Source organism: Cygnus atratus, chromosome 3 (assembly GCF_013377495.2).
Source record: "Cygnus atratus isolate AKBS03 ecotype Queensland, Australia chromosome 3, CAtr_DNAZoo_HiC_assembly, whole genome shotgun sequence".
Lineage (NCBI taxonomy): Eukaryota > Metazoa > Chordata > Aves > Anseriformes > Anatidae > Cygnus > Cygnus atratus.
This window is the reverse complement of record NC_066364.1, coordinates 49,966,709-49,990,401: the sequence shown is the minus strand read 5'-3', so window position 1 is coordinate 49,990,401 and position 23,693 is coordinate 49,966,709. Positions and strand designations below refer to the sequence as shown.

Below are 23,693 nucleotides of genomic sequence, written 5' to 3'. Positions count from 1 at the left end.
GTGATGGGACATAGACCACAAAAACTATAGCTAAATGAAACAACAAGTAGAAAGTGTAACTAACTGGAAAAATTAAAAAATAAAAAATAAATAAATAAGTAAAGGAAGAAAAAGAAAAAAAAAGAAGAAAAAGAAAAGGAAGAAAGCAAGCCAGAGTCAGTAACAGAAGAGACTTCTGTAGACTTTAAATTAAGCTTTACAATGTTTACAAGCACTGTGGCACTGTTTTTAGCCAAAGTTAGGCCAAAAAGACACATGAAGGGAAGACTTTAAGGACATGACCATAGTCAAAAAATATAGAAATAGCCTCACATCCAGCAGCTAGAACAGACCACAGTTTTGGACCAGTCTTGGTAATCACAGGGAACAAAATTAAGCTACAGGTTGCACTTAGTTTGTCCAGAGAGATGAGAAATTACTATCTGCTTTCCTGATTAATATCCATGTAGTTTTACACTAGCAATCGTTTATAAAAGAAGAGTTTGAGGCAGCATTATTCTATTCAGTCAGTATTACTCTATTCATACTGAGGTTTCCATCCACCTGTAACAATGAACCCACTGGTCCTTTGCAACTTCAAATGTGAAGCCTGCATAAGCTTAAACTACTCCGTACTTTTCCTTAAGAACTTAAAACACTACATATTTCCAGTATATGGATTCTTTTCTTTCAACTCAGCTTTTAAAAATTAGTCTGGATATGTATTTCTTACATGCATTTCTCATACATCAAGTATTACTATTATTGTTTGCAGCAATACATAGTCAATATTTTCAGGATTTTTTTTTTAGCCATTTGCTATAACTTTGTTTTACTGGGGACTTGTAATCTCTACGGGATCCTAGGTCATGCGCAGGAGTCAGCACTACGGTTGCTCCAGAGTCAATAAAGGTTTAGGGTATACTGACTGGGTCCCAAAGTTGCTGTGTTCAACACTGAGGAGAAACCACCTCCTTAATCCACTGTGGACAATTATTTGCTCAAGAAATATTAAACTGAACTTTAAAAATTTTAATTTACAGGTCTGGTGGGAGGGCATGTCATTGGGCATTTCCAGGGATGCCTGTTTTCATTTTATTTTTGATGTATAGTTTCATATACTTTTATAGATTTTGCACCAGCGACTGAATCGTATATTTGGGAAATATATTTTGAAAATATATTTGGAACAAAATGTATCTTTTCACACAATTTTGACCAAAAAAAAAAAAAAAAAGAAGAAGAATTCTGTATTCCTCCACAGAACGCGTTCTGCTCCCTCGGCAGCGGCGGCCGTTGGGACGCGCCGGCACCAACCCCTGCCCCCCCCAAGGCACCGCCCACCCTCCACACCGCACCCCCCTCCCCCGGAACGTTCCATTCCACGCGACCGAGCCCCCTCGGCGAGCCCAGCGGGTGGAACATTCCACTGCGGGGGAAGGCGGGGGGGGGATGTACTGAGCGGCGCCGAGCTGCGAGGCGGCTGGAGACTGCCTGTGGCGGCCATGACGCAGTCGGTGGTGGTGCAGGGTAAGGGGCCGCGGCGCCGTGCCGCCGCCATTTGCCGTGCCCTGCCTGACCCGTCCCCTGTCTCTCCCCTTTGCAGTGGGCCAGTGCGGGAACCAGGTGGGCTGCCGCTTCTGGGACCTGGCGTTGCGGGAGCACGCCGCCGTCAACAAGGTAACGGCGCCGCTTCCCGGGGCAGGCGGCCCTAGCACCCTGCCTGCTTAGTTAAATTAAAGGCCGGGCTGTCTCCCTGAAGGCCGGCGTTGCCGTGTGTGAGGAAACGGGAAGGTTGGTCGCCGGCTCTGTCATCTTGGCCCTGGTGTCTTTGGCGATAAAGCTAAAAAACCGCCACCCCAAAGCCTTTCCATACTAGCACATGCTGTGCGGTGACTTGCTGTGCAGGTGTACGGGGCAAAACAACGGGGTAAAGAGGTCATAAGGCTGTGCTGAGCAACATGCTACTCTTCACGGAGACCATTTGCTGACAAATACCTGGTGTTAGCAGAGGTAACGGTGAGCAGACCCTCTCAATGCCTTTTGCTGAAGCAGCTATAGTAAGGCAATAGGTGAAGTTCATATGGAGCATCTCTTGGTTTTAGTGTTGTAGGGAACAGTGACTTCCAAACTCTGCTTCATCAGGACTTGAAGACTGCGATAATCTGGAAAAGGCTAATAACGTTAAAGTGTATTAGGTTGACAAACTTTATGGTGGGAGAAGTGATTTAAGCACCATCCCTCGGCAGGGAGCTTGGCAATCACTGATACAAAAGTGTACTGTGCTTTCATTTCCACAGAACATCTTGGGCATGGAACTGTCCCAGTGTCACATCACTGATGAGCTGAATCAGCTAGACAGCAGCCATTTAGTAATTTCATTGAGATCTTCAGTAAAATCCTAAATCTTTAGAAATGAGGGAAGAGTATTTATTTAATCTTTGGCTGAAAAAATCATTTGCTAGTTACATCCTCCTGTTGGTTTTTAATATCAGCTAACACTTCAGTGAAATGTGCTTTTTAGTGCTGGCTGGAGCTGGTTGGATTGAACTCTGATGTTTACCCTGGTTTGAGTGGGGAAGTTTGGTAACCTTCAGAGGTTCACTCCAACATAAATTATTCAATGAAAAAGCACTGAGAATTTCTGACATAACATCTTATCTCGAATTGTTTATTTTCAGAAAGGAATTTATGATGAAGCATTAAGCAGTTTCTTCAGGAATGTAGATACAAGGTAAGACTTCTTATCAAGAAACTGCTTGTAAGTTTAACACAACAGATCAACAATTCTAGTCCCTCCTCCTAGCCTTTAAATTAAAGTTTTCTTTTTTTTTCAGGTCATATTTAGTATGTGCTAGAAAAAGATTTTTTGTCTTTTCCTCAAAACACTATCTTTACCTTTCCATTCTAAGTATATTTACTTCAGTGACTAAATTTGTTGAAAGTGTTTGGCTTTGCTTTTCTTTCTTCGTATCCAAAAAATGGACAGTCAAGATCTGATAGCTTTTGCCCTTGCCAATCATGATCAGATTGCAAGCTCTCTGAATAATAACTTAGCAGCATGTATTGAAGAGTTGTAGGAGGAATTAACATATAAGATAGAAAAGGTCCTGTCAGTTTTTAAATCCCTCTTACCTGATTTGTATCTGTAGTTTGCTGCACAGAGTGGTGGTTGTGATTTTTTTTTTTTTATGTTATCCAATTCATACTTTAAAAATCATATCTGTCTTACCAGTTACAGAAATCTTTTAGTGGGTATCTGGATATTGTTGTTACATTGTAATTCGTTAAAAAGCATTTGACCAGCCTCTGTTTCCTTCCGTCATATGAAAAAAGTACAGCATGCAATTTTAACTGGAATGGAATTGGAATCCTATTTTGTCTCAATTCTTTTTCTTAGAAATTCTTAGAATATCTTTTTCTTTTTTTTTTTTTTTTTTGTCAAGAAAATCTGGTTGTAAACAATGTTTTCATATGTGCCAGATGAAAGCACCAAACTTTTGACAGGTTGGCTGCAAGGTAAACATCTCTTTTCTCTCTGTACATGGAAAGGACTTACCTCAGTGAGTACTGTAGAAGTTGCAACGAGCATCTGCTCATGTGCTGCAAGAACGTACACCTTCTGTAGTAAAGGCTGCTGCCGCTAGTATCATCTTTCTGGAAATCAGAGATTAGAGTGTTCAACAAAGAGAACATCTGAAAGCCTCCTATAATGATGGCAGCGATGGCCAGAAGGCCAGCTTGCTCCTGTAGACTGAGAAGCAAAATGCTTTCCCCTACCTTCATCAAGCTGGTTGTATAATGATAACTACTAAAAGCAACTTCGATCAGCCAAAATAATTACCCAGATTTAAAGTGAACATACACGTATGTGACAATGAAGTGTGCTAATGGGCTAATTGTATAACACAGTTTCCATATTTGAGCCTTGTTGTGGTAAATTTAGGTACCCAGAACATCTATTAGATATGGATGGTGATGTCTTACCCCAAAGATCATGCATATTGCATTCAGACTGGTAGTTATATGATGAACTTAATAAAAAATGTATGGTTTTATATGCAGAAAAGCATGTCTTAAATAAGCCAAGGGGATTCATCAAAGTGAATGGAAGTACAAGCTGTCATGAAAGACCACAAAGACTAGTTAAGAGAAAGATACAGGGTTTTTTTGTTAGCTCATTTGTTTATTTTCCCTTTGGATTTTGTTAGTCCCTGAAGAGAAATAGAACTTCTCTGGCTGGATTTTCTGGTGCTACAGTGGACTCATACAGGGAGTTGCATAGGCTAGAGTAATCAACATGAGTTCTGTGGGCTGCTGTGAGCTGCTCAGCTAATGAGAAGTGTTTGGAGAGCTGCTTTGAATGAGAGTGTAGAAGCTCCTTGAGCAGTCCAGTGCAGCCCCATCCTCTCTCTTCCGCTTGTTCCTGATGGGACAGAGCATGGTCAGAACATTTGGTGCTTTCAGCTGACATTTTGGATTATTACTGTGGTTGAATGTAGAATAGTCTAACAGATATTTCATATTGTGTGGTCTTAGGGTTGACTGGCCCCCAAACTAGGTAAATTGTGGGAAAAAATTAGAGTCATCTTCCAGTGTCCCTGCCTTTTTTATCTTTTTCTTTTTAATCTGCGTTGAATATGTTTGAGCCAGACCAGAATATCTCAGCCTTTGAGTGCAGAAGCACCAGCATTTAATTATGGAAAAAAGCACTTGTACGCAATGCACAGCCCTCTGGACTGGCTCAGTACAACCAATCCTGGAAAAAGAAAAAAAAAAAAAAGGGGGGGGGGGTACTAAAGCTGTGTCAGCACAGCGTGATTTCTGACCTAGTAAACCTTAATGGCAGAGTAAGCCAGGCACTAGTGCTGTTACGCTGCTTTCACGCCTCGAGCAGTAAAACAGTGCTGTACTACCCCCACTGAAAATCTAGCGGTGTTATTTGGTGAACTGTGTTCCTTTATACGATGTAGATGCACCACATGCTAGAAAAAAGAGGGTACTTTCAGTTTTGGCAATGCTTGTAGAACTCAATTAGAGGCTGTATTGTAGAGGAAACTTTTGATGCTTATCCTTTTCAGCCTCCTGAAGTACTGCTTAGAATATTTCTCATTGAGATTGTATCCCTTAATAGCGTTCTTTTAGGAAATTACGAGGCATTTCTTAGCAGTGTACATTTCAGGGTGTTTCTGTTTGTATTGTAATAGTCCTCTGAATACTGAAAATTAAGAAGGGAATTGTATTCCAATACACATTGCCTTATTTTCTATTATAGTTCTGAGTTTGGATTTTTTTTCTTTTTTTCCAGAAGTGCTGGTGATGGTCCTGATATTTACAAAGGAAAAATCTGCTCTTTAAAAGCACGAGTAAGACAATCTGTAACAGTTACTCTTTTTACATTGCATACTTATGCCCAACTGTGTAAGGATTTTCCTAACATTCTTATAAATTCATATATTTTGATCTACTACTTTGAATATCAAAATTTCCAGTAGTAACTTATGGCTCAGTGGAGTAATGCAGTTTGCAGCCAGGCTTGTTCCTTAATTTAAAGTATAATTTTAATAAAACCATTGCAGATATTATCAAGCAAGGTTTTATTTGTAAATTTTGAGGGGCGCAGGGGAGGTGAGCCACTTCTTTTTAAGTGATTGATAAGCAACAAAATTTGAAATGTAACTGCTTTAATTCCTTTACTTCTGAGTATTTGGGAAAAGTATTATTAACATTTTAACACAATTGCAGTATCTGAAATACTATTTTATTGAACGACTTCTGGCAAAGCAGTCAAGGTGAATTTTACAAGTTAGTTTCTTAGTTAACGAGTGGGGAAAAAAAGTCTCTCTGGAGCACAGTAGAAACAACATACCTTTGATATTGTAAATAATTTTCTATTTCTTTTGTGATTGTTTCGAAGAGTGGCTTGCTTACTGCCTGAATTGTAACACATGCCTTTCTCACAGGCGCTGTTGATTGACATGGAGGAGGGTGTGGTAAATGAAATTCTGCAGGGACCATTGAGAGATGTGTTTGATAGCAAGCAGCTTATTACAGATGTTTCTGGTTCAGGAAACAACTGGTGAGATCCTCTTCAGAAAGTACTTCTTAGTAACTAATTAGATGGCATTTGAAAAGGGAAATGATAACAGTAGCTTTCTAGTTCATTCTGCTGCACCTGGGGAGCTGCAGGATATTACCAGTGAACTTCGGAGTCACTGTTGCCTGAAGGAGGGCTTTGAAAAGCATTTTGCAGGAGGATAATTCTGCTGATAAATCATTTCGTCCATTTTTTCTTTCCCTTTTTTTTTTTTTTCAGAAGAACATGCTTTCCATTTTGCTTTTTTTTTTGGCATTCAGCTGTTACCATTGCTCAGTCAAACCCCTAATCAATCTAGTTTGAGACTGTGCAACTAGTATAGAAATGAGATATATGAACAAATGCATTTCAGATTTGTGTGCATCATGGAGTCTGGCTTTGTGCATATAAACTACATTACCAAAAAGAGAAATTCGGAAAAAGGTTGATTAACGTAATGAATTCCAAATTTTCACTGCATCCAACTCTGATCTCTTGAACTGTTAGTCAATATCTTACAAAATGTCAAACAGAAGGAGTTAAAAAACTGAAAGACTAATTGTTAGAGGTTGTTTTTCGCTTGTTTGTTTGTTTTTAAGTATTTTTCTTACATTTAGGGCTGTAGGTCATAAGATATATGGCTGTCAGTACCGGGAAAACATTGTGGAAAAGCTGAGGAAAACTGCAGAACATTGTGATTGTCTACAGTGTTTTTTTATAATTCATTCTATGGGAGGTGGTAAGTACGTTTTTCACAGTAAGTATGATTGCACATGCTGCAGATGAAAAGAAAAAGAAAAACGTAGATCTTGAAAAGAAGGTTGCTGTAATAATCTACATCATGCTGAATGCAGAATAAAAAAGCATAGTCCACTTAGGCAGACTCATAATTATTTATTATTTGTTTTGTTAGAGTACTGAGGAGCCCTAATCATGAACTTACTAAAGTAAGTTAGAACAAAAATACATTTTGAATCTTAAAGAGAAGACAGCAGATGCATCTAGACAGGCATCAAATACAAGGAAACACTGAGATAATTCTGATCAGAAGAAGGGGAAGTTGCCTCAGAATGCTGAAATCATTGCTGTAATCAAGTTGTTTTTAATTGTAGGGAAAGAGTTTTCAGAAAGGCTTTGAAGGAGACTCGGTTGCTTAACTCCATTGTTTTTCAATTTTCCTTCCACACAATTCTGTTGAATTCTGTTAATAAATCAGATGAGATAATCCCTCGTGGTGACAATTTTGTCATTTCTGTATTGCTACTAAGTATTCCTACCCCAGAAACACCGTGGGGAAGAGGGGTCAGGAGCATGTATTATAAATAGTTATGATATCAAAATAGACACTGAAAATAGCTCTAAATATGACACAGGAGTTTTGTCAAGGGTCTTTTTTGTGGTCATTTACTTAATTTGAAACCCTACAGTTATTTCCATTACAGCAGAAAATTGCTGTGTTGTTTGTAGATAAAAATTGTCTGCTGCTGAGAATGTTAGCTATCCAAGACAGAAAAAAATACAGTTTAATTTTCTGACTTGAACTTAGTGCTATGTGCTTAGTGCTAATAAGGAAAAAAGTGTGTGTGCTGGGTTAAAGGAGTTACTCTTTTTTGACTGGAGATTGAGAGAGCTTCATAAAAAGTCCCCCGGGAGAAAAGTAAATTTAAAGAATTGCTTGGATTAGTTGTGCTTTTTAAACGAATGTTTTATTTCAAAATTCAAATTAAAGGCTTTAAAATAACAAAAGTACTAGGTCAGAAAAAAAAAAATTGGTTACATATTATGACTTCCTGGTTTGCGGGAATTTGCAGGATTGTCTACTTGATCCTGTCTGGTAATGTATGGGAAAAAACTTCTATCATGTAATTATTTCTTGTCTTGGAAAAACCTTCCTTCTTTAATTTACATCTGAGTAGCTTCCACTGTCTTCCAAATGCTTCAGAAAATGCTCGTTAATATAAATAATTGAAAAGTTGTATGTTTCCAACATATGAGACTTAGTGCTTGTAAGAACATGGAGGACTTCCTCTCATTCTGTCTTCCTCCCTAATTATTTTTAGGGACGGGATCTGGTCTTGGAACTTTCGTGCTAAATTTGCTTGAGGATGAATTCCCAGAAGTGTATAGATTTGTTACTGCAGTTTATCCCTCTGGTGAAGATGATGTTATTACTTCTCCATATAACAGTGTTCTGGCTATGAAGGAGCTTAATGAACATGCGGACTGTGTGCTACCAATAGAGAATGAAGTAAGGAATAACATTCTGTTTCTGTCAATTTCTTTTTTATTAGACTGAATATAGGAAATATTTCTTCCTTCTGAGTGTTGATAAGAGTGATAACTGAACTCCTAAGTAACTTGCAGGCTTTTGAAATCAAATCACTTAAAAGATACTCTGTACTTTGCTTCCACCTGCAAAGATGTCTAGAGTGATTTTTTTTTTTTTCATGATTATTTCAAGGTAAATAGTGAGAAGCTCCTGTTTACTCAGGCTGAGATTCCTACATCTTTTAGCATCAATTTGTATGTAGTATTAGTACAGTGCTAATGTACTAATATTCCATTTTTGAGGGAAATAACTAACCACACCAAATTCCAACAGATTTGACTTTACTCATGAGTGATTTGGGCATAATAGACATACCTGACTGCACAAACAGAAGCAAGAGAAAGTAAAATATATTTAAGGAATATATTTTTGCTTTCACAGAAATTATGAGAACTTTAAATGTACTTTTTAGAAGATGAGGATTTTGAGTAGTTGAATAAAACTCAAATTTCTGAGTCTAGCTATGTACATTTGTGACATGTAAGGAACAGACATTTAGAAACACTTCAGTCAATTGGAACTGGTTAAAAGTCGGACATATGTATATCAAAGGTATAATCTTTGAACTAGGACTAGCATGTCTTATTTTTTTCTTTAAGATTAACTGAAATAGAAAAAATGGGGTACAGAATTTGAAAGCTCTGTGCATAGGACTTCTTGCATGGTTTTTGTTGTGCTTTTTTTTTTTCCCTCTCAAAGTCTCTGTTTGATATAGTTAACAAAATTCATCAGATGATGAATTCTGGGAAGCTAGGGTCAACTGTGAAGCAAAACAGCTTGGTAACATCAAGTGCAGGCATTACAAAAGCCATACAGGAGAAGCCGTTTGATGCAATGAATAATATCGTAGCCAACTTGCTGCTGAACCTGACAAGGTAAGGTTATAGATTATTCCTCTGTACAAGTAATATTGCTGTAGGTGCAGTGTGTGCTGTAAATATGCAGGTCTGCATCAACTCAAAGAAAATTGTTTTCAGTTTGATGCTAGTCTCCTCTTTTTAAGAATTGGTTATTAAATGTTGAAGTGTTTGGATGTATTCATATTGCAGAGGTTTTGCTGTAGCTGTGATAGTCTTAGATCTGAAGTACGAACAGGTTCATGGACAAAAGGATGTTGTCCTCTATTAATGCTTAATGGCACCCAGGGAAGTTAGCAGTTCTGGGCCAACTGTATTATTTTATAAGTATCATCTGACCATTGTTGCTGGTAAACTGTCTATTGCTGCAGGAAATTTTTGGTGAAATAAAATTTCAAAGTATTAGTCAGTTTTTCTTTTAAACAGTTTGTCATGACTGCTAGGTCACACATGTTTTATTACAGCCCATTTATTAACACTGGCATCAAGCAGCTATGACCACACACTGAAAAACAGTTTTAAAGACTACAGTCGGGAAGGTTAAGGTCTCATTCTTGATTAATTGTTCTACAATGAGAAATATAAGGAAATAAGAAATTTCAGAGTTACTGCCAAATGTAAAAGTTTAGTAGTTATAGATAAACCGTTTCTTGAACACTGCATTGTTTTATTGTAGGGAACTGTTAAAATACATACATACATACCTACATACATACATATATATATATATATTTAATGAATGTTTACATTATAAAAGTTATTTACTTTGCTTATGACTTATTTTGTAACAAGTCTGTTAATTTCTCAGCTCTGCTAGGTTTGAAGGTTCCCTTAACATGGATCTTAATGAAATCAGCATGAATTTAGTTCCATTTCCTCGACTTCATTACTTGGTTTCAAGCTTGACTCCTCTGTATACGCTGGCTGATGTTAATGTACCTTCTAGAAGGTAAGAAGAAAGCATTATTGTGGAGGCTTTACATTTGAAGCTTAATTTCTGATTCTTCCACACTTTCAATTTAAAAAAAAAAATCCATTTTATAGCAAGACTAAGGGTAGAAGTTTATAAGCCTGCCACGTTTTCAAATTCATCCTGCTGATTTTGGGAACATCCTTCGTCCCTTTTCTCTTTAATGGTTAAGCCAGCAAACTTAAAATGTGTTTTGATATTTCTGTTGGAGAACTGTGCTACTAGATGATAGGTAGAATCCACACCACAAGTTCTTCTGAATAACACTTTGCAGTGTTACACACTTCTACACAAAATACTGTAAAGACAAACAAGAAATTAAACTAGACTTCTTGGGAAGTAATGGCGTTTTATGTCAGCGTGGAGATGTAGTGAACCTATTTAACAGGTTATTTTAACAATAAGCAGTCACTTGTGAAACTTTGTGAGAGGTTTTATCCCATTGACACATGAGAAAATTACCAATTATAATAGATTTCACTGGTTTTACTGAATTAAATTGGGTCAGCAAAAGGTTCAAATAGTGACAGAGACAGCTAAGGATAAGTGGTGGAAGTACACAGAGTTGAGCAGAGGGTAGGACCATACAGGACACCTCTTTCTGTGCTGCCAAGTTCTGACAGTTGAGTTGCTTGAAACTATACCCTGAGGAGACAGTACAGCACTGGAGGGAAGGTAGCCAACTCTAGGGCAATACTTGGTCAGTCATGTTTCAGAATAAGGTGGTGGAAAGGGTAGTATTTTTTTCCTCATTTTGTCTCTTTATTTTAATAGATTGTTGCAGAGGTGCTTTAAAAATAATAATTTAAAAAAGTAGAGACAGTAAATGTAGAGAGTTTGGAACAAATAGAATGACTTAGATGTTATAGGTCCATAGAGACCTCTTCAAGACACAATCACTGGTATCCCACATTGCAGTAGAACTTGCTTAAGAAGATGAAGAGAATATGATCTGCTATGTCAGCTTTTAAAGTAGATATACGTGATAAAATCAGAATAAATGGACAAATTTACATAGGCTTTTCCTAAGTCATTACTTGAAATTAATACAATGAAATCTGATTCATTGATCCCTTTAAATAGTGAAGTGTAACAGGCAGATAACCAATAATGGTTGGCAGCACTTTGTAATTCCCTGTCAAATCCATCACAAGCGGTGAGATTGTCCATTCAAATTGACATATAACCAGAACCTCAAGTAGTTAAATCCCCTTAAATATCTAATAGTTTGTAACTATTGACCTAAAATTTCTCAGTAAATGTCTCTTAGTCCCTCCACTTCTCTTACTTCAGGCTCAACAGTTGGTTGTAACAAGAGAGATAAGAGAGGGAAAATAGATTTCATCTGTTTTCCAAAACTTTTACTGCCTACATACATGCATATAAAGGTTTGAATCTTTTTGCTGTCATTCACGATACCTTTATTTCATAGAGGTCTTTTCCAACCTGAATGATTCTAAGATATCTAGTCCAACCTTTAGGTTTCCAGGACTTCACAAAATTTTAAACCCTGAAGGGTGGGTATTCTGAAGAATTTTTGTAGCCGCCTTTATTAAGAGAGTGAACTGTTTTCTCTTTACCTAGGTTGGATCAGATGTTTTCAGATGCTTTTAGTAGAGATCATCAACTAATTCAAGCAGATCCAAAGCACAGCCTCTATCTTGCTTGTGCACTTCTTGTTCGAGGAAATGTGCAAGTTTCAGATCTTCGCAGAAATATTGAAAGGTTTGTACTACCACAAAAAGTAGTCATGGTATTTGTTAGAGAGGTGTTTTGTTGTCCCGAGTACTCTCAGTTCATCTAACAAATTTCAATACCAAATCAGTTTACTCAGATGTTTTTTTTTCCTTAATTGAGGGAAGGAAAGAAATGTAAATAGCTTGCTTAACAAGTTAGAATAAGTCACGGCATTCTTGGACTCCCGAATAATGGGAGCTTACTAGATGTGCTTGTTCTGCTCTTCCCACTCTCAAATATGTAAAAGAAATCAAAGCCTGCCCTTACAGAGGTCTTCTGCCAATGTGGGATCTTGAAGGGGTACGAAACCAGGCTGGCAGCAGAGTCTTGTGGCTTTTTTTTTATTTTAAATTGTTTGGAAACAGAAGTGCTGAGGTACTAAAAGGCCAACTCCTGTTCTTACCCCTGCCATCAGAGTGGTTCCAAAGAGTATTTATCAATATGGTGATAGGTGCTTTACATATTTTTATATATATATATATATATATATAAAATAAATCAACTAGAAGTAGGGTTTGTGTTTTTTTTCTGAATGAAAGTCAGCTATTTCATGGTTATTCTCATATAGCTAGGGAATCATACTTACATTAACAGCTCTGTATTGTTAGCAATCATTTTCTACTTTTTACAGGTAGACTTATTGTCCCTATACAGTATTAATCTGCCCTCTCATAAATCTAGAAGTAATTGCAGTCCCTTTTATAGAAATGAGCGCTTGTAACTTTACTTTTCAAACCCTGATGCATTAAATTAACGAAATAAAATTGATGTTTGCATTGTAAATTTAAATACATACTGTTTAAGTCTGGAGTCTAAAATGCCGGATTCAAAATGCTAATTCTAGCTGGTTTGCTTAGTCATGAAGTCTTTAACATTGACCTTTTCAGTCTGTTTGTTAGCAAAGGAAACTCAGGCTTTGTGTTGTCTATGTTCTGTAGATAACTAAAATTTTGTTTCACAGGTTGAAGCCTTCCCTGCACTTTGTCTCATGGAATCAAGAGGGCTGGAAAACTGGTTTGTGTTCGGTACCTCCTGTGGGCCATTCCCATTCCCTGCTGGCTTTAGCAAACAACACCTGTGTGAAACCAACTTTTATGGAACTCAGAGACAGATTCATGAGGCTCTACAAGAAAAAGGTTTGTCTCTGTTGTCATTATAACTTCTGTAGCCACTAATCATTAGTATCTTGCAGTATTGGGAAAAAAATCGTGGTATCACAGAGAAACTGCTTAAAAGTAACAGCCCAAGATTTTTTTTTTTTGTGGTACCTATCGGAATCATTTGAACAGCTGCTGCTTAAAAAGGGTAAATCCCTTATTAACTTGTACCTACCAGGCAATACACTTACTTTCTTCAACAATGAGGCAGTATCTGACAGATCTGCCTACCAGTTTGTTGAAGGGTACCAGAGAAGACAGAATATGAAAAGATGAATGTATAAGAAATCAGTAATGCCAACTGTGATTACACGGGGGTTTATTCCTGAAGTTGCTAAGTATGTAAGCAAGGGTTGTCATGAAGTAAATCTTCAAATCTACTTTCTACAGTGCCTGCACTCCCCTCTTCAGTGCAGGCTAAATGATGCGTATTGAGCCAAATGACTTACGTTAAATGCCAACAAAAAAGATAACACCAACTTTATTATTGTCATAGGCTCATCTTCACCATTATCTGCAAGTAGATGGGATGGAGCAAAGCTGTTTTTCTGAAGCTGTATTGTCTTTGTCTGACCTAATAGAAGAGTATAATGAACTGGATGCCACGAAAGGTGGACCTAGAGCAGATCCATCAAGACTGAAGATAGCTGTGTGAAGAAGAACTGTGACTTAAAAAAAAAAAAAAAAAAGAAAGAAAGAAGCATCCAATCACTTCAGTTAACCAGAATGAATTGCAGAGTGCCTATCTATTTATTGTCATTCCAAAGTGAGACTGAGACAGCTGCTTCCTCAGCTCTCTGAGAAGTGTCATGCTAAGTGACAGGTCCAGCCTGTAAGAAAGGTTTGCAGGCACCTAATTATGGTGGATATCAGTAAGAACACTCTTCCTAACTGTAGAATAAATTCACATACCATATGTTGCAAAGAGAAGAAAGAGAAGTTGCAGCAGCCAAAAAGGTAATTCTTCTCTCAGGCTTTCACCTTACAGTAAACTAAAGGCAGGCCTTAGTTCAGAGAAGGATCACTGTTACTAGGCTTTTTATTTTTTAAAACTGCACTGATGAAGGGAAGAAAAGCCTGCATATTCTTTTCGTAAACTTTGCAGACCAGTAATTTCAGGATGCTCTAAGCTATGTTCAAAGCTTCGACGTTTTCACTTCCTTCTTGTAGCTCCATTAGAGCATTCTCAGTTGATAACAAAATTGTGAATTACAGAAAATTCACCAAAATGCATTTTCTTTCAAGTTTTATACTTGGAATATTAACATGTTATTTTAGTGATTCATGTTTATGAATGCTGATTTGCACTTGATAATGAGATAATATACCTCTGAGTAAGTGAAACATGCATGTATAATAAAGACTGTTTGGAGGAAAAAGTTTGTATGCTTTAAAGAATGCAAGTAAAATGTTTTAATATTTATAATTACCAGGGTAAGTAGATTTGTATATCACAATGGGAATTTTTACAAAATAAAATATACAGCTATTTCCAATTACTTGCTAACCTTGACTGTCTTAGAATGAATTGTTACAAATCGGAGCGGGCCAATGCAATGTTCTCCTAAAGCTTGAAGACCTTCTAGCAGAGTTTGAGTGGGTGTGTAAGTTAGCACAATTTTCAGTGTATAAGTCCAGAAGTATTCAACAAATCATTGTGATAACATTTGTTTAGAGAGTATTTTTAAGAAAGCGCTCTATACAGTCATCTGCTTCAAATTTTGTAGCTCTATTAGCTGTAATGTCCACTTAATCTTTCTCTAGTACTGTAAATGCAAACAATACCCTTGTAAAGGAAAAAATATCTGCTGCAAAAAGCAATCTGAGCTCAAAATTGATTTATCCTGTTTGAAGCAGCATTGTTATGTTTTATCTTGGCAGATATAGTAGAAAATGTTAATTTGAGAATCCAAAATGATAGATGAAGTATTACAGGGTAATGTGTTTGGCTTTTTTTGTAATCGGTTAAGCAGATTATCTGTCAGTTTACATGTATTTGTCATTTGGGGCAACTTCTTAAAATGGGGTACAAAGCTGTCTTGCTGTGCTTTCTTAAAATACCTTCTTTTGACAAAACTAGTGTTACATACGTAATTCTCAAGAATGTATTTCCACATATAAAAACAATTAAGTTTAAAAGGATGCGCTCTTTCTTGCATTTTCCAGGTGTTGTTTGTTTTTGTTTTATTAATATTCACATATGTAGTTTCAGTATAAAGATTGCTGGGGTGGCAGGTAATGCTAACTCTTCAGGATGTGAACGTGCTGTCTGTCACCCTTGTAGTATATTACAGTTGATGGTGTAACTCAAAAAATTTTAAGTTCAGAAAATATATCTCCTGGATCACTGCAAATCCTCTGACATACACAAGATGTTATCCACATCATCTTCCACTTAAAGAAGCCTTCATTGGGACACTCAAACTGTACGGTGATCATTTTGGACTTATTAGGTATGCAGCATCTCTTGTCCAAACACACACCACAGAAAGTTAGTTTGTAGGTTTGTGAAGATGAGCATCCAGAAAAAATGAGTTTCTCTGCTGTAGGAAGCTGGAACGTTGGTTGACAAGTTTTTCCTTTTGGAATCTGTAATAGTAAAACAAAGAAAAGCCTGTATTTTGACACACGGAAAACAGAACATGTAAGAAAAATTGCTGCAATGTTTACATAGAAAAATCTTGAAAATAACTCCCTCAAAAATACATTTTTTTTAAGTTAACAAATAAATATTTTGAGTAACTGAGCAGTAGGACAACCCTTTGAAATTATACATCTGTAGTTTACTATTGAAAGCTGAAGACTGAAGGTAGAAAAGGGAGAAGAGGCTTTTTTATGACTTAAAGTATTTGCTATTAAATCCATTTTTCCGTTACTTATGATATTTTTGTTTTCTATTAACAATTAATTTTATATACAAGGTACCTTTATTGTCTTCAGGATATTGGTCAGACAAGGCTGGATGAAGCATAATCTCTTTTCCTTTTTCATTTCACATTTATTGTTTTCGTTGGTCACTCTGCTGGATATGCCTATGCCACAGGTCCTGGAACAGGGTGTCCAAGGAGTTGCCTGTACTAGGCACTTTTTCTTCAAAACTAGTGGTAAGTTTCTGTAAACTGAGACAGCAATATATTATCTATGCAGCATAACAGTCCTAAATAATTGAAAATAAAAGGTTAAGAATTTTGTTTCTGTTCATGTAGGTAAATACAAAGATGAAGCCTAAAAAAATGTTACTTGTAAGTCTTAGCTCTGAGCTGCTGTCCTGGTTTCAGATGGGATAGAGTTAATTTTCCTCCTAGTAGCTGGTATGGTGCTGTGTTTGGGATTTAGGGTGAGAATAATGTTATAATAAACCGATGTTTTAGTTGTTGCAGAGCAGTGCCTACACTAAGCCAAGGACATTTCAGTTTCTCCCACTGCCCAGCCGGTGGTCAGGCTGGGGGTACCGCAGGAGCTGGGAGGAGACAGAACCGAGACAGAACCAAGACAGCTGGCCCAAACTGGCCAAAGGGATGTCCCACACCACGTGGCATCACGCTGAACAATTAATACGGGGTAGCTGGCCAGGGCAGGGGGACTGCTGCTTGGGTACAGGACAGTCATCGGCCAGCAGGTGGTGAACAATTGCATCGTGCTTCACTTGTTTTCTACATTCTGTTATCATCATCATCATCATTATTATTATTATTTCTCTTCTTTTTCTGCCCTATTAAACTGCCTTTATCTCAACCCATGAGCTTTTACTTCCCCCTCCCAATTCTCTTCCTTATTCCACTGGGTGGGGACAGTGGGGAGCGAACAGCTGTGTGGTGCTGAGCTGCCTGCTGGGATAAACCACAACATCTGCCATTAAAATTTACTGATACTCAGATCCTAGGAAGGAATATAAAACTGCATGTGCTGTATGACCCTCCAGTTTAATGTGACAAAAATATCATGTGAAGAGGGTTATTTGTGGATTTTTTTGTGAAATGTCCAGAGTGGAAGAGACATGGAAAACTATTTAATGCCAAGCACAGTTTGAAAAGGGGTGCTGAAAGCATTAATATCAGTTCTTAGTAGATATTGTGAAGGCTTTAAATTTTGTATTGAGGAGTAAAAAAAATTCACCAGTCAATTCCAGATATCACTGAAAAGCCTACTTTCTGATGGATTAGGGCTGGATTAGGTGGAATATACTGTAAAAATTTGCAATGCAGAAATTTTTGGTGAAATTCTCAAAAAGAAAAAAGACTATTTGGAATCTGTGTTTAGATAAGATCACAGGCAGAATTACAAGGATACCTGGAAAGTAGACAGCAATTAAAAGATCTCGTTGCAGCAAGCAGATTAAAAGCCTGTCACAGATCTGCAACAAATAAAGTGAAGTTAAGTAGTTGTTTATTTTTCATACGTTTTCTAAAGTATGACCTAGGTACATCCCTATGTGTCTAAATTAGGTGTATAGAATTGACAAAGAAAGCCAGAAAGTAGAGCAAGAGCAATGAAGTGAAACCAGGCACTTGTTACCCACACTGACAGAAAAAGACTTGTCAAGGTAGATACTGGCCCATTGAGCCATCCATGCACAACTTTGCATGATGTTTTACTTCTGTTGCACTGGGAGGGGGAAAGGGGAAGACCTCATTTTGAAGCAAGATTTCAAGGTGCTTTTCTCTGAGTGGGACAGAGTGAAAATCAAGTTCATCCTTCAAAACATTTCTTTTTGAGGGGGTTGTATGTTTATAGTTCCTCGTTTTTGTTATCTGCTATTTTCAAATACCCCCGTTGGCCCAGACCTTCAGTTTTGTTGTCTTTATATAGCTTGGTTGATGGTAGCTCACGGAATCTCACTGGAATAACTGTGCCTCTTATCTGTCTGGGAATGCTGTCCTACCTAGGTGCCCTTCTCCATCACCTGCATCTTGGAGAACGAACAGCTGAGTTTGTGTAACCTTTGTTAAGTAGTATCCTTCAGTGCACGTGGCAGCCAAGGATCTGCTCCTGCCTTCCCCAAGGACTGGCTGCTGGGTCCCTGAACCAAGTCAAATAGGAAGCATGCTTTACAAGCTGGGTGTCTCTTCCCAAGGTTACGTTGCGCAGCTGATTCAAGTTCCTGGATAAATGCTGTAAGGTGCAGTGTTGCAGTCTGCTCACTGAAGGAGTTACTGAAAGGTGGACCTCAGTTTTTGGATCCACTGAAGTGCCAGAATGTAGAGGGCTTAGTGCTGTTCTCCAGGTACGTGGAATACAGCTCCTCACACACCCAACCAACATGTTTTGGGTGCCATTGGTTTTGGTGCGTTATGACTCTCTCTGATCAAATTAGTGACATTATCTAGAAATGTGCTTCGTTTGAAGTTGGTTGCCTTCCTGAGTGTGGCTTTACGCACTGCCTTAAATACGTTTCTATAAAATGTCTTTGACAGTAGGTATTGTCATAATTTTAAAACAAAGGCAAGCTTCCTTTCTCATTTTTGCTGACTCGCATAACCATTGCTAACTTTTTGGAGTTGTCCAAACCGAACTTCAGATTTTATCTTCAGTCTGTTTATCTGTAGATTGGCTCGTGTGCTTCTGCCTATTACTCTGCAATCTTTTGGGAAGGTTTTCTGATCAGTTTTGGGTTCCCTTTTTATTGTATTGATCCATGATGACGATTCAAACCATGATTTCTCCGTAATTTAGGTTGCCACCAAATAAATGGCTTGGCTTTCTGGTACCCATGTAATAAAGGTGCGTTTCATCATGTAAATGTGCACGGGGAATAAAACAACACGAGGGCGGGCAGGAGAATCCAGACCCAGGGAAGGGCCAGGATAGCTTCTTCTGGCAGTGGAGCTTCCTTAAAGTGAGCGAGAGGACTACGGTGTTAGCAGCAGAGCAAGAATGAGGTTAAAAGGAGTATCAGATGACCCTGGCAGAATTGCATGGATAAATTGTTGTAGAAGAAACTGGGGGGAAGGCTGTCCTTGCAGGGAGCTGAAATTTTGTGAATTGAGGAAAGCTGCTAAGGCAGTCTTTAATGTTTTCCATTTGAAAATGGGGCCTGCAGTGTTATAATTTGTGTGTGTGCAAACCAAGACTCCCTACCACCACAAAGGGATAGAAAGCTCATGGGCTGCTAAATGGCTGTCCACCGGCACCCCTAATTGGTCTGATCTGATGAGCAGTGAAACTCTGCAGAAAGATGGGTTGAAGGCAGCTTCGGCCAATTCCCTGTTGACAGAAGCCAAAAGAGTTTTTGCTTTTCACACTCCTCGGGTGTAGAGAAAAGAATCTGTCACCTAAGAGTAAGAGGGTTAATTGGGACAGACCGGTCCCCTGGCAATGGCCTTGAGCGAGAACTGAGAGATTGCCAAACTGCCAGGGTGCCGGCAGCCTGGCTGCTGGAGCCAGGGACGCTGAATGAAGCAAGACTCACGCACAGAAGCGTTTACCAGGGTAGCTGGGCACACCTGACATCAGTCTGTAGTTGGTTGATTGAAGCTGCTTCTGCTTTCCCGGGCCACAGACGGACTGTCCAGGCTTCTTTCTGCCTGCGTGCCTGGTGCAGGGACTTTTTGCTAGTTTGGGTGTGAATACAGGCGTACATCCAATCGCACCACTGACACACAGGCACTTATAGAGCGGGTTAGGCTGGAACGTCTGCCCGTTAAGGTAGTAAACTCCATTGAGCTCGCATCCTACGGCTACCAGATCTGCAATGGTAAACAACAGTTACTGGGGGAGCGCTTGGTCTTGTGCTTCATGTGATCATCCTTTTCTGCATTCACAGCTTCAAGTTCTTCCCAGCCCAAGCACAACTTTTTTATTTCTGCCCAGCGATAACTACAGCTGCTTCGCTTGAAATCAGCCCTAAACACATCTGCAAATAACAGGCATGTGCCCAGTGAGCTGGTTTCACTGATGCATAGGCAGTAAGTACAAAGAGAGTCCCTGCCCTAGTCTCAGGTGCTCTGAACAGCGTGAAGCCTAGATTTACATCAATTGCACAGCACAGAGCTGTGCAGCACCGGCAAGCAGAGTTTCCCTTCCCAACCCTTCACCTGCCTGCACCCACCCTCCTGGATTTGCAGAAGAGAACGTGAAAGCACAACTTACATGCACACACGCCTGTTTCATACCTAGGCTCGTCTTCCGAGTAGTCACAGTAGAGGCCTTTATGGGGATCGCAGATGTCTGCCTCATTGCAGGTCTCTCCCGCCTGCTTGGCACAGACCTTGCAGCAGCCACAACCGTCCTTCACCAGGCTCACACCAGGGCTGCAGGCGGGCGCGGGTGGGCAGCGGCACGGCCAGTGGCACAGCTCCTGGCGCTGCTGGACCTCGCTGCTTTCCGGAGGTTTTCCCCCAGGCTTCAGATGCAGGCTGTGGGCTTGCGCCCTGCAGAAAAACTTACAGAGAGTGGGATGCTTTGAGAGCTGAGTATTTTATGCAGAGCTGGTATAGCATAAGATGAAGGTGGGATGGAAAACACTGTGGAGTTTCATGAAGGTACAACCTTTTTCATGAGCTCACAGGATTTAAAAAAAAAAAAAAGTGAGACACTTCAAAGCTTAAGTAGGAATCAGAGGACCAGATTCACCAGCCACTGCTACAACAGTGAGTATGACCTGCTACTTGTTGGAAACACAACTCACCAGTCCCTCCTTTTCCTTCAATAGAACAAAGCAGGGCTAAAGTAAGAGAAATTGTGTTTTAAAAATACTATATTTATTTTCATTATTCCTTTTCACAAATCTTCTATCAATTACCTTCAGACTCATCCTACTATTTGATAGCCAACCTTTTGTGCCACTTCTGATGGCAAAAGCCTTTCAGAATAGTAAACTTTTTGAGTGTTACTTTGACTCAGAAATCCATGTAGCTGTTTTGGAAGGGGTATTGTATTATTTACAAATTCTCTTGTGCTAGCTGCACCAACTGGATCCTGTGATTAATAAGGGGAACTAGTAATTGCATAAATATATATACACACACACACACACACACGCATATATATATATATATATATACACGTGAAGCCCCAGCTATCTGTTTCTCTCTGTTCCTCCAAACTACAGAGCAGGACTTTAGCAGAAAGCAGGTTCCTGCTCAGACAGTAAGCGGCAGCTGGGGAGGGGTTGCTGCTGGTTTGCCTTTCAGTCAGTTCTCTGACTGGAAACATCTGCAGAATTCAGCATTTCATCTGTGATATCGCGTGAAAGCTCTTGCAGCACAATTGAGCTGGCCTAATTGCATGCAGCATTAAATGACCTTTTAAAAGGCTCTTTTTCTGCCATTAATTTCCATTTTTTATGGTTATTTGGAACTATAGTTACAATATCTTAATCCACAGCTACTAATGAAGCTCCAAAGTAGTATTCAAGTTTCTTTGGCTGACTGATTTTTAAGATATGTATTCATTCACAAAAGCGATTCATGCAATTCTATGCTATGAATATTAAACCTGAGTGATGAATGTTAAACCTTGTCATCTGGCATTCCATATAGCAGGCAGAAGACAGTTTCATAAATAATGTTGCTAATCATGAATCATTGGCTGATAAAGGATTTCATCCAATGCTTTTTATTTAAATGCAACGATGATACAGAAACAACTAACTTCAGTGTACTTTTTTCAAACACCTAAGCCTTTTTCCAAACCACAGTGATAATTTGATGAACGTGTGCTTTGGAGTGTTAGAGGCTTATTAAAGTCTTGTTCTAAAGAAGGTTACATGGAAAACAGGTGTTACTATATATTTCACAGTATTCGAGAGTGTCTGGTTGCTTTAGAAAATTCACGTGCTGCTCAGTGTATTTTTTTCTTCTTTTTAAGCAAAGTATTATTATTATGAATTTGGGCCTGTGCCAACTATATGAGCTTATGTTTAAGTCAGGTATCTCACTTCAAAATGGATACATGCAGCAGGAAGTAATGTGTGCCTCAACCAGTAAGTTTAAATTGTATTACAAAATAAAACATGCTTTAAACCTACAGAATTCTACCTAAGCAAGCATTTTCTCTTTCCCTTTTTAGGTACAGATGTCAGTGGAGAGGTGTGAGACTTCAAAGTTTCTCTGGAAGAAAAACACCATCAGGCAAGCATCCGATAATTTTCACTGTGGATTTAGTGAATACCTCAGTCTACCTGAAAAATCTTCAAAACTGTTATGCTACAATGAAAATTTAGAGTGCTTGTAAAGTTTACAGGCCAAATATTTTCTAATTCTTGTTTCCCCAAGTTTCTATACCAAAGCCATCTGCATCACACAAAGCTGTCCACGTCACAGGAGCCCACTGCATACTTTTCCTGATCCTATGAGCAAATCAGAAAACGAGACCATTGTACAGCAGCCCTTCATGTGCTGCTGTTTGTTTTCATGTGTTTTAAAGACTGAAGGTTTGTGTGGCATAAATAAACAAATAGCAGAAGTAGGAAATGTATTATTAGTAATGTTCAGGCTTTAAATATTTAGAAAGTTAGCAGAGGTAGACAATCACTTGAAAAATTTCCATTTGGTATTTATCTTAATTGCAGAGGAAAAATACACCAGGTAACTTTACATATGTGTTTATACACACAAAGCGCATTTTCAAAATTAAGAAAATAAATAGTGAAATTGGCTCTTGACACAAATCCCTTCAGCAAAAGCTGTCATTGAAACTTTTCTCATAAGAGACACAACAGAACCCAGCCCAGATGCTTTCCTAATTTGCAAAACTAGCCTGACTTAAGATCACTGTGCATATATATATATATATATGGAATATGAGCATGGACAAGATGTTTACTTCCTTACACTACATCAGATAACCATTTGTGCTTACATTTAAAAAAAAAAATAAGAGAGAAAAAGAAAAAGGGGGGAAAAAGTAAGATCACTGATGTTTTGATCTTCCCTAACTTTTTTTTTTCCACAGAATCCTGTTAATATACAGGTTAAAGGAAAAAGTACGAAGATCAGGACTGATGCCATAAATAAGCTGCCCATGAAATTTACTCAGGAGTAGGGAACGGCTCCTTATTCTTTATGAGGAATTTGCTTCTCTGAAATTTATTTTGTCATTAAGTAAACAAAAACTGTAAACCCGGACAGGGTGACGAAGGGAGAAATCTTTTTGTCCAATTTAATGAACTTACCTGTTGTGTACAAGGGATGATGAAGATGGTGGGAAAAAGGAGCCACCGCATGTTCCCGCACATTCAGAAGTGGAACTGAGAGATAGGGAGCAGGCTGAGCTGTGTCAGAGCAAGCACAGCACACAAAGCTCTCCTCTGTCTCCCTTGCCAGCCCGACTTTCCTCAGCACATGCATGAACACATACACACATTCACACTTGGAATTCACCACTTCACGCAGATCCAGCTTCACGCTGAAATTTCCAGCCAATCTTCTTTTCTCTACCCTGCACTGGGATCCAGATTTTCACACCCTGCTTGGTCCTATCCAGCTGCTTCAGCAGATTCTTCCCGACTTAATTGAGGTCGGGTGGGGTGACAGCTGATTCTTAAAATCTTCCTGCTGGAGATGCAGTGTTATTTTTAACTTGTATTCAAGACTATATTACAGGAATCTCTGAAATCTGAAGGGCAGGGCACAAATACCTGTGTTTT

The 23,693-nt window shown here is 38.7% G+C and overlaps 2 protein-coding genes across 5 annotated transcripts; one reads left to right on the top strand and one right to left on the bottom strand.

The window, feature by feature from the left end:
* The first annotated feature begins 1,413 nt into the window (after positions 1–1,413).
* Positions 1,414–14,601, top strand: TUBE1 (tubulin epsilon 1). 4 transcript variants are annotated; one of them, XM_035538783.2, is made up of 12 exons: positions 1,414–1,509; positions 1,586–1,659; positions 2,661–2,713; positions 5,288–5,345; positions 5,943–6,058; positions 6,673–6,794; positions 8,116–8,303; positions 9,117–9,259; positions 10,050–10,190; positions 11,796–11,936; positions 12,910–13,084; positions 13,602–14,601. In XM_035538783.2, the coding sequence occupies exons 1-12, from the start codon at positions 1,485–1,487 to the stop codon at positions 13,758–13,760; spliced, it is 1,395 nt and encodes a 464-aa protein (XP_035394676.1). In that variant the 5' UTR covers positions 1,414–1,484; the 3' UTR covers positions 13,761–14,601. The 4 variants fall into 4 exon arrangements, with proteins under 4 accessions (XP_035394676.1, XP_035394675.1, XP_035394679.1 ...); XM_035538782.2 differs by having other exon boundaries at positions 9,084–9,259; XM_035538786.2 differs by lacking the exons at positions 1,414–1,509; positions 1,586–1,659 and adding an exon at positions 1,684–1,992 and having other exon boundaries at positions 9,084–9,259.
* An 811-nt stretch (positions 14,602–15,412) lies between these two features.
* On the bottom strand, positions 15,413–23,270 carry CCN6 (cellular communication network factor 6). The gene is made up of 5 exons (XM_050709819.1): positions 23,220–23,270; positions 20,195–20,486; positions 19,549–19,791; positions 16,031–16,224; positions 15,413–15,694 (listed from the first exon to the last, which is right to left on the bottom strand). The coding sequence occupies exons 1-5, from the start codon at positions 23,268–23,270 to the stop codon at positions 15,413–15,415; spliced, it is 1,062 nt and encodes a 353-aa protein (XP_050565776.1).
* Between the last annotated feature and the right edge of the window lie 423 nt (positions 23,271–23,693).